This window comes from Tachysurus fulvidraco, chromosome 4, assembly GCF_022655615.1.
Source record: "Tachysurus fulvidraco isolate hzauxx_2018 chromosome 4, HZAU_PFXX_2.0, whole genome shotgun sequence".
NCBI lineage: Eukaryota > Metazoa > Chordata > Actinopteri > Siluriformes > Bagridae > Tachysurus > Tachysurus fulvidraco.
The window spans coordinates 24,279,104-24,292,249 of record NC_062521.1 but is presented as its reverse complement, the minus strand read 5'-3'; the positions used below and the strand labels follow the sequence as shown (position 1 = coordinate 24,292,249).

At 39.2% G+C, this 13,146-nt stretch overlaps 1 protein-coding gene across 3 annotated transcripts in view; it reads right to left on the bottom strand.

Annotated features, from left to right (window-relative positions):
• Window positions 1–2,511: 2,511 nt before the first annotated feature.
• The window catches only part of gstcd (glutathione S-transferase, C-terminal domain containing), a 112,716-nt gene continuing 102,081 nt past the window's right edge, over window positions 2,512–13,146 (bottom strand). For all 3 annotated transcript variants that reach the window (XM_027146014.2, XM_027146012.2, XM_027146011.2), the window contains 2 exons: window positions 7,812–7,881; window positions 2,512–2,957 (listed from right to left, as the gene is read on the bottom strand). In XM_027146014.2, the coding sequence (XP_027001815.1) occupies window positions 2,821–2,957; window positions 7,812–7,881 (207 nt within the window). In that variant the 3' untranslated portion in view covers window positions 2,512–2,820. The remainder of the gene's footprint in view (window positions 2,958–7,811; window positions 7,882–13,146) is intronic.

The window sequence follows — 13,146 nt, the reverse complement described above, 5'->3', positions numbered from 1 at the left end:
ATTCACTACCACTTATCCGAACTTCTTGGGTCACGGGGAGTCTGTGCCTATCTCAGGCATCATCGGGCATCGAGGCAGGATACACCCTGGATGGAGTGCCAACCCATCACAGGGCACACACACACTCTCATTCACTCACACAATCACACACTATGGACAATTTTCCAGAGATGCCAATCAACCTACCATGCATGTCTTTGGACCGGGGGAGGAAACCGGAGTACCCGGAGGAAACCCCCGAGGCACGGGGAGAACATGCAAACTACACACACACACAAGGCGGAGATGGGCATCGAACCCCCAACCCTGGAGGTGTTAGGCAAATGTGCTAACCACTAAGCCACCGTGCCCCCCCCCCCCCATGTATACCAATTTTTAAAATATATATTTTTAATATTTTTATATGGATCAAAGTTAAAATAAATGAATAGATGTGGAAAGATATCTTCTGCAGACAATTCACTTATTAACAGCAATTCATTGAATTTATTATTGGGGAGAAAGAAAATAGGGCGTTTTGGACAAAAAATAGTACAAGAACATCTGCATTAAAGTTTAAAACAACCTGCTGCGTACGCTTAAAGAAAATGGAAACACCACCTCCTGAGATCCTTATCTTCAAAACACAACCAAAAAGATGATGCTCAAAGTTTGAGATTCATCAAATAATACCACTGGAAAAACACTGCGAGTGCAGGCAGCTGGAGCTAAGAGTCATTAATGCAAAGAAAATTCAATCAAGCACCTGCAATATGAGAGCTGGCGCTGGATATGGGAAATTAACTCGATCCATAGCCATGAAATTTAAACCAAATTGAAACGACATAAGGTATTAAAGGTCACGGCACCATTAATAAACCTATAAGGTCATTCCACACTTCAAGCCTTTCGAGCACCACATATCTTCTCCCTGTAGTAAATGAGATGGCTCATTCGAGGCACTTCCTTTTGTTTTCCTCATAATGAGAGATAATGACAGAAGAGAATCTGCTGGATTGCTGTACACTGTTCGATAGGCCTCATTTGCATGAGAAGCAACGCTTAATGTATTGCAACTTCTGAATTATAGAAACCGACACACTAATAAACTAGAGCCTTTCCGTAATTCACACCTATATTTAATTATAAAAGTGAGAGATTCTCTATTTTCTCTCTACGGCAGAACACATTTCTCGACACGCTGCAGGTTTTCCCACATGATTCCCTCTCCTTGGAAAGAGCCTCAGCGTCTCCAGCTATTCAATCCTGGAGAGATTGACTTCGCCGGCAGAATTCAGATGAGGTTTGCTAGCCTGGTGTGTGTCTGTATCACACACACACTCGGGCCACTTCCTCACAGTGCGAGAGCAATTTTCCCACTCGATATCTAACGTGACATGCTGGCTGTTATAGGCTGAGGAAATGCACGTGTGTGTGTGTGTGTGTGTGCAATAACAATCCAACCATCAGAAGAAGGATACATAAACACAGAGTTAGAAGAGTGTATATCTCACTGTGGCCCATTGTCATGAAATGACCTTTATATAGTCTACGAACCGCTGAAACATTCGAGTCGTACACACTCCTGAAACGCTCCATCCACACGCAGCGGCTATGACTGCGTGATTAATATCTCGCTATAGTCATTCCCAACAGGCTACTCCTGAAAAGAATGAATTAAAAAATGCAGCCTTCTTGTAAGGAGGAGCAGCGGATTATAATGAATAATTTTACATCGATAATATGTGGGACGGGACGTGACGGTTTCTATCGAGACGCAGTCTTTTGTTCTTCTTATAATGAGTAAAATATGCTGGATGGCATAAACCAATCCAATAAAGCCTCATTAGAAAACAGCACGTGAAGCAATTTTTAATTTATTAAAGTGATTGAGCTTGTGAACGAGTCGGAGTACCGCTGGTTTTGCTTGAGTTGGTAGCTCACACTCAGCAAATCAGCACAACCGCCAACTGCTAACTGTTCTAGATCAGTTCTAGATGTAATTCAAAGCACAGATTTGTGTTTTTAATATCAATTTGTGTTTTAAAATCCAGGCAACAAGACAGTGTATCAGGAATTAAGTGTGTGTAAACTTTTGAACTGTTTCATTAGTGTAAATTCAGTTATTATTTAATGTCTTATATATTTATACGAATACATCTGTTATGTGAAAAGGCTTATTCGGGCAGAACTAAATAACATTTTTTTTTATAATCTGTCTTTTTTTGTCTTCAACCTGTATGCAAATTTTTGACCCCAACTGCAATCCGAGTTTAATAATAAGCTGATTTTTTATAATTGTTGATTTGGTAACGTTTCCTGTTATGATGCATGTAGGTAACAGTTATGGAAGGAGTCTTCAGTGTCAGCTCTCAAATGTCTTTGTATTAATTGTCGATAGTTAGAAATCATTATAAAATACTCATTAATAAATACAGGTTATTGTATAAGAGGAATAAACCTGTTATAATAAAATAATGGAATGATTCCAGTCATTGATTATTTTCTCCTAATTGCATAGCTGGAACCTCGTTCATCATTCATTTCATGTTTATTGTACTTAAATTGTCATGAACATAAAACACAAATCATGGAACAGCCTCCTGAGAAAAACATCCACTGTTGAAAGCAAATCATTGCAAAAAAAAACAAAAAACAAAAAACAGAACAAACAAACAAATTTATTTATTTATAAAAAAATCCGCTTTGAATAGTTAGGACTCAACAAATTCTCACGACTTACATACACCTCAGAGCTACTGTGAAAAACATTCGGGTGTTCCTCAAGGCTACAGTCTACGTCCAGTTATACTTTTATACTGTAGTCATGTGATAGAGATGCTATGCTAGAACCCCGACTAGCATGTTGTTCTTGGGGGAGCAGCTGTCAGGCTCCATGGTCATCACCTTCACTGAGTAACCTTGAGTCTCTGCAGCCCAACTGCGATCCAAGTCGACCAATCCCATGCAGCTTTTCCCTGGAGACGGAACAGAGAACGGTCATGACAGCACTGTCTAAAAACATCACTCTGTCAGTCCTCTAGATTATTTACAGAACCATCAATCACCAGTGTAAGAGTTTGCATTCATTAAGAACTGATATTCATATAATAAATGATCTTTTTCATCAGTAATCAGTAGAACACATCACGAGGACATGTACAGAGGTGGGAGATGGTTATATTGGCAGAAGGATGTTTGAAATGGAGCTGCCAGATAAAAGAGGAGATATATGTATGTGTTGAAAGAGGACATGAAGTTAATTGGTGCGAGAGTAGAGGATGCTGAGGATAGAGTTAGGTGGAAACAAAGGATTCGCTGTGGCGACTTCTAACGGGAAAAGCAGAAAGAAGATGATGATCAACAAGGCAAAACTTCCACTCAATGGACGCTTTTCTGACATTCAGCAAATGCTATTAGGAAAAGTCAAAGGCCAAAGGAAGTCTAGTAAACTTTAAAAACAAACAGCATTTTAAACTGGATCCTGTAATAAACAGCTACTAAACCAGTTATGCGAACCATCCTTATTAGTAGTGCTACATGAATATATGACATTTTTTTTGACGTTGGTTCAAAAAGAAAAAACAAAACTCTTCAACTGTTATTGATGGAAAAACTCCATCTACGAAAATATTCCTTTGAAAACCTGATTTGAAGGTTTTGAAATATTCTCAGAATCCATCCATTAATTTAAAAACACTTTAGCGATTGAAAGGACGTTGTTTTTCGTCTCTCGCTACTCAGTCAATAAACTAGTTAATTTATTTAAAAGCTGCTGGCTTTAAAACGGACAACACTTTCACTTCACTATAGAAAACGAGGTTATGTTAATAAATTGGCTACAGTATGTCCCTATGCCCCCCCCCCCCCCCCAAACACACACACACACTCACTCACACACATATCAGTAACAGTGGGTGCTTCAGCTTGTCTGAATCATAAGTGAGCCTTTACATATACAGTAGATGGATATAGTAATATAAAAGTAATATGAAAGTAGGTTAGTTTCAAGGCTAGGAACGACACTCTGGGGATGGAAAAACCACGTGAAAATATATTTGTTTTCTCAGAAGGGAACTATAGTGCCTTCTATGCACCTACAGTTAATCATGTTTGTCATATTATTCTTCTAGTTTTCAACATTTTCCCATTCTTTTCATCTAGGCTATATTTTGAAATGTATTACGTATTATTATTCTTCCGAACCTTACAAAAACTTTTGCATCTCTGTTAGAGAACGGGAAAGGTCACTGGTCGTCGGGAAACGTGAGGTTTCTGAACCGTTAATGCATTCTTCTTGAGAAAAACAATAAAAATCTCATTTCCCATCATCTCATTCGTCTTTTCTTTTTTCTCTCATCACTTTTGCACAGTACGAGATGGAACTTTCTGCTTAGAGGACCTAAAAATGAAAGGAACACATCCGGCTCAAGGGTTTCCACTTCGATCCAGAACTTACGTTACTTAGGGTGCTTTCACACCTGCCTTGTTTAGTTCAGTTGAATCGTACCAGAGTTCGATTGCTCGTTTGGTGCGGTTCGTTTGGGCAGGTGAGAATGCAGCAATCGAACTCTGGTGTGCACCAAAAGCCGACTAAACAAGCGTACCGAGACCTCCTTGAAGAGGTGGTCTCGGTATGCTTTCAAACGAACTCTGGTATGGTTCGTTTGTGGTGAGAACACGGTCCGAGATCGAATAGATCTGACTGCAAAAAGTATTGCGCATTTTGGACTAAACCAGCTGCCGTAGTGGGTTGTTGGCAATATTTTCGGAAGATAAGCATGTCACAGTTTCGCAAAAGTAATGCTATATTGTAAAGCCGCATCCGCACTTCATTCTGAAAATTAAGACTTTGCATAGAATGCTGTATACAAGCGATGTAGTCGATTACAACCATGAACATAATTGCAGCGCACAGTCGTCTCTCCATGGTGTACTGTATGCTGTATTTTCCTCTTTTTGTTTACTTCCGGAGTTTCGTTGAAATTTCCCGCACGTTTATTCTGACCAATTGAGAAGCAGTTTAGGAAATATATGTGGCCAATGAGTGATGTGGATGTTATCACATGACTGCATTTTGGTTCGGTTCAACTGGAACAGAACGATCAGTGTGGTGTGAAAAGGAACCAAAACTGCTGAAAATATACAACGCATCATTTATTTGCTTTTGGTTCGGACCAAATGAACCGAACTATAGGTGTGAAAGCACCCTTAAGGTTCGAGTTGTTGAGGTTCTTTGATGTGTCCCTGTGTGTTTCCTGTTAATTGGGTACACTAAATTGACTGTAGGTGTGTGTGTGTATGTGTGTGTGTGTGTGTGTGTGTGTGTGTGTGTAGTTCCCTGTGATAGACTATCATCTAATCCAAGGTGTAGTTTTGCCTTGTACCCAAAATAGCGGATACTGAAGTTGAACAAAAGCAAAAATGAATAAATGAATCAATGTGCAAATTAATGGATGGATGAATACATTGATGAACCAGTGTAAAGAAAAAAATAAATAAAGAAAAAAAGAAAAAAGAAAGAAAGAATAAATCTGCACTAACCATTTCTTTATGTGTAATTCAAATTGTGACTTCTATTATGACCAATGTTCGGAGTATTTTTGTCATTTTGTTCTAAGCACTAGTTGTTATTTTTGATATATTAACCTGTTACTAAACACTTCGACAATGAATATTGACTAAAAAAAATAAACATATACAGAGGTGCCAATGTAAAATCCTAGCAGTCAAAGGAAAAAAAATGAATTAGCACAATTCAGCGAAAGAGAAGGGGATTTGCTTCCATTTTTGCATCAAGCAAAAGCAAGAAAACAGTGAGGGTGATAAAATAAGATTGGTGCATAAGACAGAAGCTCATGAATCCTTATGAATTTCCAGATAAGTGGTCATTGCATGACAAAGTCGGTGCATATCAAGTGCTCGCTACCAGAAGCAAATTTTCACATGCCATGTATTTTCTCCTTCAGTGATTTTTTTTTTCTTGCACTTGTCAGGTCTCTCCTGTAATACTATAAAAATGGGTCAAAAATCATGCATGCAATTTCCAAATTGTAGAGTGTTACACCTTATGGTTATCGAGTCAAGATTCAAAATTCAAGATTTTATTTGTCACTTATTCAGTTATATAGAATATAAAATTTGCAGTAAAATGGAAACCCGACCTCCTCTATAAAATAACTATGCTAAAAAAAGAAATGGAGAAGTAGTGATAAGAACGATATAAAATATTGTCCATAATGTGCATAAGGTAATAGACAAACACGCAGTTACGTGTACTGTAGTAACAGTAAATAGGGCAGTGTGCAGAGAAACAGTGGAACTGTTGAAGCATGTTGCAGGTTATATGTTGCAGCATTAACCTTCCCAGTCAGTATACACATCAGAGACAATGCTTTGTGTATGTACGTGTGTGTATGTGTATATGTGTGAAAAGCAGGACAGTGTATCATTCCGGGTAGCTGCCAAGGATGAGCATGGTAGGCAGGAATGACTGATCATCCAATCTGAACGAGAGCTCTTCAGCGCAATGAGGCTGCAGCACAGTGTGATGGAGAGCCGTCACAACGGGAGACTAAGTGATGCTGCCTCGCTTTGGCTTGATCTGCACTTCACCAGTATTCACTCACACTCCATTTATATTGGATTGCAACTCAGGTTTGAAACTTCACCTTCCCTGAAAAACTAATTAACTTGGTAGGGCGAGCGTGTTTATTTTAATTGAAATGTGCATAAGCAGGTAGTTCTGTAGAGAGGAAAGTTAAGTCAGGGATGAACCTTTATATAGTTTACAAATATCCTGTCACGGATATGCCTAGAGATCTAAATCTGAAAGGAAGAACTTTGTTTTTGGCTTGTAAAATCAATCAATCATTTTCTACCGCTTATCCGAACTCTCGGGTCACGGGGGGGCCTGTGCCTATCTCAGGCGTCATCGGGCATCAAGGCAGGATACACCCTGGACGGAGTGCCAACCCATCGCAGGGCACACTCTCATTCACTCACACACTACGGACAATTTTCCAGAGATGCCAACCAACCTATCATGCATGTCTTTGGACCGGGGGAGGAAACCGGAGTACCCGGAGGTACGGGGAGAACATGCAAACTCCACACACACAAGGCGGAGGTGGGAATCAAACCCACAACCCTGGAGGTGTGAGGCAAACGTGCTAACCACTAAGCCACCGTGCCCCCCCTGGCTTGTAAAATGTGTATTATGGAATATATACAAAGCAGAGAAATACTGTATCTCTGAGTGCACAACAGGTTGCAACTTGAGGTGAACGGGCTACAACAGCAGAAGACCACACTGAGTTTCTCTCCTGTCATCCAAAAGCAGGAATCTAAATCACCTGGTCTTCAACTGTCCAGTTTTAGACATCCTGTTCTCGCTGTAGCCTCAGATTCATCTCTTTACCTGACAGGACTGAAACCTAATGTGTCCTTCATCCCATCCATCTTATGGATTGACATACTAACCGTTTTGAGATGCTTTTCGGATCAGCACGGCTGTACATAGTGATTATTTCAGTTATTCGTTTTGAATTACTCTGCCACTTATTTTTACTCTGAATAAACTTTATGGACTGTTGTGTGTAAATATCCCAGGATATCAGTAGCTTCTGAAATGATGATTGATGTGAACATAAAAACCCACTCTGATATCCATGATTTTATGGATCTATGTGCTGCTGCCACATGATTGGCTGATTTAAAGAAAAAACTGCATGACTGAGCAGGTATATAGGTGTTTCTATTAAAGTGGTTGGTGAAAGTGGGTCTTAGATAGATTAAATGGATTCCACCCCAGTAAAATAAGACAAACTCACCGATTAGACGTCGCTCAGTGGGAAGCTGGACAGCTGTCTGATCAGCAAATCTGCACAGGATCATGTGCTCCTGGACAAAACAAAGATGACACATTTAGCTACAAACACATTACCTGGATATCATATGACCTTTTTCCAAACCAACCATTTACAACACATAAGGACTCATAAATGAATGCTAAGTGAAGAGTGAGGAAAACACAGAGACTAAACGTTTAAGAACTACTGAGCACTACAGTAGTAGTAAACTAGAATGTACATTTCCATGTTGTGCTTATTTTGGGTGCGGGGCAACACGTGATGTCACGTGAATACCCGGTGGGGTGCCAATACTTTTGAACAAAAGTTGCTACTGAAAATAAAACTTCGTCCAGAGTAAGGTCCTAAAGGAGCTGGTCGAGTTTGGTGTAAATCACTCGAAAACTTGCCGAGTTATAAACCTCCAAAATTTATAATGGAAGTCTATGGGGAAAAAAGCCACTTTGAGCTTCCGTACCGGGAATTCCGGAATTCCGATCGCATATAAAATCATAGCACACCTCTCCTCAATGAGCCAGTCAATTTGACACCTCATTCATGGGACTAGGACAAAAGTTGCGGGACAAGTCACGCGCGAAAAAGTGTCCGGCACAATAACAAGAATGTTGCTTTGCAAGCATCATTAATAACTGTAAAGGACATTCAATTCCCAACGGTCACGTGCACTGAAAAAAATCGGAATATTGACTTAATTCAGATTAGATTTTTTACATTTTATTTGTATAGCACGTTTAAAAATGAAAGCGGCTTTACAGAACATAATGTTTAGCAATATTTGTCCCTAATGAGCAAGCCTGTGGCGACTGTGGTGAGGAAAAACTCCCTTAGATGGTACGAGGAAGAAACCTTGAAAGGAACCAGACTCAAAAGGGAACCCATGCTCATTCGGGTGACACTGGGTGTGAAAATAAATGATTATAAACGCTGAAGAGTGTGATTATAAATAACATCCTTTCTACGGTTGTATACAGCCATTTGGAGTTGTGTAACCAGGAGATCCTGAGCAACTCGTAAATTAGCTCATCATCTGAGTTCATCATAGATTCGACACTCGTACATTGGTTTGACTTGACTGCATTGAGTAACATGAACACAATTAGTTTTGTACATCCAACATCATTTGAGTGAGTATTCTGTATTATGTACTGAATAAAATCAAACCCCTTGAACTTTATTGTCATTGTGCAAGGTACATGTACAGAGCTAATGAAATGCAGTTAGCATCTAACCAGAAGTGCATAGATGGCTTATTTACAAGTTGCAGTGTAATAAATAAGGGTATGAGGTTATACAGAAGGTGTAGTAATATGTACATGTAACTGAATAAGGGTATATATAGTATGGTTTTTATATAAGTATGATACAGTAGGAAGTGGTATGACAGATATACAGTATATATATATATACACACACAGAATAAACAGAATAAATATGGATGGACATACAGAAGTGTAATGATAGTTTTTGGGTGGTGCAAGGATGCATGATTTTAAAGTGGTGCAAAATAATGCAAAACACAGAAGAAAAGTGACAGTACATTGGTGATTGTTAACACCATATCAGCTGTTCAGTGCAGAAACAGTCACGGGAATTAGCCATTGAAACTTGTTTGAGTTTAGTATAAGCAATAAAATCGCATTTTGTTCAGAAACATTATAGTGATATACAGTATAACCTAGATCTGACTGACCACCTTTTCCTTTTTTTCTGTGTTTGTGTTTAATTCAGGATGGTGGTGAGAAAAAGGAAGCTTCTCCTGGGAAAGTGAGTGTGTGTTGTTTCCCATGCAGTCAAGGCTGCAGTTTTTTATTTATTTTTTTTTATTTTAACAGATTAATCTGTTGTGATACACATTTCTTTGGGGTTTATGTATTAACAGACTTTTTTTTTTTAAATTGCCAGTTTAAATATCTGACTCATTTTTTATGTGGTTTGGAAAAGTTGAAGCAGATTTAAAAGTGCTTCGGCTTGGACGTGTTTGCGCACTTTCATCTCCCATGTTGGGAACTTTGCCTCCAGTAGGTAGGTATTCAAGAATGTAAGTTATTTTATTATGCACATTCTGTATAAAATGCTGCCAATTTTTGAAGTTTCTGGCATTTTTTTGGGGGGGAACTAAATTTTGGTACTCAGCCATAGAAAAAAGAAAAATACACATCTCAAGCAAAAAATAGTAAATCTGCTTAACTTTAATTACACAGAGTTGGAATGCACCGAGGCTCCAAGATTATAATCCCAAGATTTTCATGTGTGTGAGTGTATGTGAGTGGGTTCAAATAAAGAGCATCTGTTAGGTTAGGGATAAATTTTGGACAACAAGACCTGGCTCAGGTTCCAATTCATCGCAAAGGAGTTCACCGATGCCCCTTTCCCACTGAGGCAGTTTGAGTGCTGGTTCGGAGCCTAATTTAGAACCAGTTCTTTCTTTTTCGACCGCCAAAGCACCGGCTCTGAACCAGGAAAAGTGGTTCTTAAGTAGCACCAAAACGTTGCTGGTCTAGACTTAAGAACCGCTTGCGTTAGGGGCTGTGGGCGGGGCTACTGTTAGCGCATTTGATAATGTACTTTAAGTATACTAATGTTTAATAGACTTTTACTTTACCGCAATATTATACATTATCAGCACACATGATAGTAGGTAGCTACATGCTAAGGCTAACTTTTTTCTGTGTTAATGACAAAATAATGTTATGTAATTTTTCGAATTACAACCTCCGTTTATACAGATTACATGAAACTACATAGGTTCACAAAGCCATGCGCATTAACAGTAAAGCAATATCCGCCACTGTTGATGTGTCTGTGTTTGCCGCTGCTGCGCTAACGTTGCTGTGTAACGTGACCCGTATACAGTGACGTCAGACTCGACTCTGTGATGCTCTCTAACCGAAGTAACGGCAAACTGGTTCTTAGAAGATTCGCCAGTGGAACCAACTTTGAACCAGCACCAGCACTAGCTCTGAACCATCACTCGGTTCCTTTTGGTGGAAAAGGGGTACAAGGTTCCTCCTCCAACAAATATTACAGGTGGTACTGTACATTCCAGGTTGTTATTGTTTTCCTGAAATTTTCCAAACCCTAATTTATCCACCAGACTTCCAGAGAGTGAAGTAATTCATCACTCCAGAGAACAAGTTGCCACTGCTCTAGTATTGTGCATAGTGATCTTAGGGTAGTGAAGCGTCAACAGATAAGGCTCTTGGCTACTGAACAGAAGGTCAGACACCATCAATCTGCCACTTTTGGGCCCTTGTGCAAGGACCTTAAATCTTAAATCTCTTCTCCAGGGGCACCATAATAAGCTCTGACTTCTCACAAGCTGAAAAATTCACTGTACTGTATATGTGACAAAGTGAGGCTTTGTGTGAGGCCTACCCTGACACGGAAACCTCATGAAATGCACAGTTTTTTTTTGCTGATGTTGCTTCCAGCAGCAGTCTGGAACTCAGCAGTGAGTGATCTAACAGAGGAAAGGTGATTTTCAGATGCTACACGCTTCAGCACTCATTGGTTCTGCTCTGTGAGTTTGTGTGGTCTCCTGCATTGCAATTGCTCGTAGGCATTTCCATTTCACAAAAATAATACTTACATTAACTGGGGCAAATCCAGCAGGGTAGAAAGTTCAAGAAATAACTTGTGGTGTCTTATGACAGTGCTACATTTAAAGTCACTGAAGCATGAAGCATTCTATTGCCAGTGTTTGTTTACAGAGATTGCATGGTTCATCTTAACAATAATAAATGTTTTAACAGCCATGGGTGTGTTGAGGAGATGATTAGGAGGTCAATCGTGAAAAATCATGAAATATGCAAAGGGGATGGGGTTTTGGGGGCACTGGTATTTTTATCCTTCATTCCCAGTGGTCAGTAATGAATATGCGGCCAAATTACAAGCAATCTGAATCGCAGACGTGTATAATACTGCAAACCATGTGCTTCATATTACACCAATATGTAATTTGTCACAACCGCTTCCAACTCCATAATCAGCCTAGAGCAGACAGCAGCACATTGTGTTCCAAAGATGCACTGCAGACACATTCAATCCTAATTTCAGTTTGCAGAGTAATGGCTTTTAAGTCATATGTAATGAAAAAGCCTTTAGCGTCCGATGATGTGTTCTGAAGTCAAATCAAATATTATAAACATTCATCTGAAGATCTTCTGAAACTGAGAATTGATTTAGACTATCGTTGGAAATCGTAGAAAATGGAGTGTAATTGCCTAGTCAAACAGAATTACCTCTAATCTTAGGTCATGGATGTGTTCATAGCTACAATAAATGCTGTACATTTTGTTTCCCCTCATGAATCAAACAGCCCCAGAAGCCTTGTTTGAGTGCATATTTGCACAAATTGTTTTTTTTTTCCATTGTGCAAAATATAGCTTGTGAAAATATGACTGCATTGAAAAAAGAAGAAGCTTAGAATCACAGACATATAGACCTCTATAAAAGGGTTTATAACTACAGTATATTCTGTAACACTCAAGACCTTCAGAAGCAGATATGCATCAAAATTCAAGGAGACAGAAGACAACTATACTGTAGAAAAAAAAAGACTCTGAGGAAAGCCAGATTTCTAGAAGTAAGAACAGAATTTAACTTTACAGGCTGAGGGACTTCCAAGCAGTAGGTCTGAACTTAACTATAACAGACAGTATATATCTAGAAAGATTTACAGAAACAGGGCCAGTGCTGAAATCTTCAGGATGACAGAACCTCCAGGAAGAGTGTTTGACTTGCATTTTTCCAAGAAACAGTTTGGACTATAACTCACTCATCTGCAAGTTGGCAGATTTCTAAAAGCAGTCTAAACCACAAATAATTACATTTTAAGAAAAATAGTAGAACCTGAATATTTTCACATATACAAATCTAGCAAGGTTAAGATAGGAACATACTGTAAGAACATGCATAAACACTTCAAAATCATGAGAAGAAATGAGGAACTAAACCCTGCAGGGTGATATTGATGAACAGTTATGGATGAACCTAAAACCTTCATGGTGGCAGATATCCTGGAATTAGGCTGAACCTAAATTCTGTTGGTGGCATATGTCCTGGGCTGACTATAAACTCTGCTCCATAATAAAGCTCCAAGTCAAAGGTTCAACTTTACAGGCTGGTACATCTCCAGTAGCAGGTTTGTGTCTAAATTTAACATAGTGGAAACAAAGTGAGCAAAGTACTGCCTATACCCTGTGGATGGTAATGTACTGTATATCTCAACAAGTAGGACCTAAACCTGCAGGGCAGCAGATGTCCAAAAAAACCCCTCAAACTCAAAGGTGAGTGT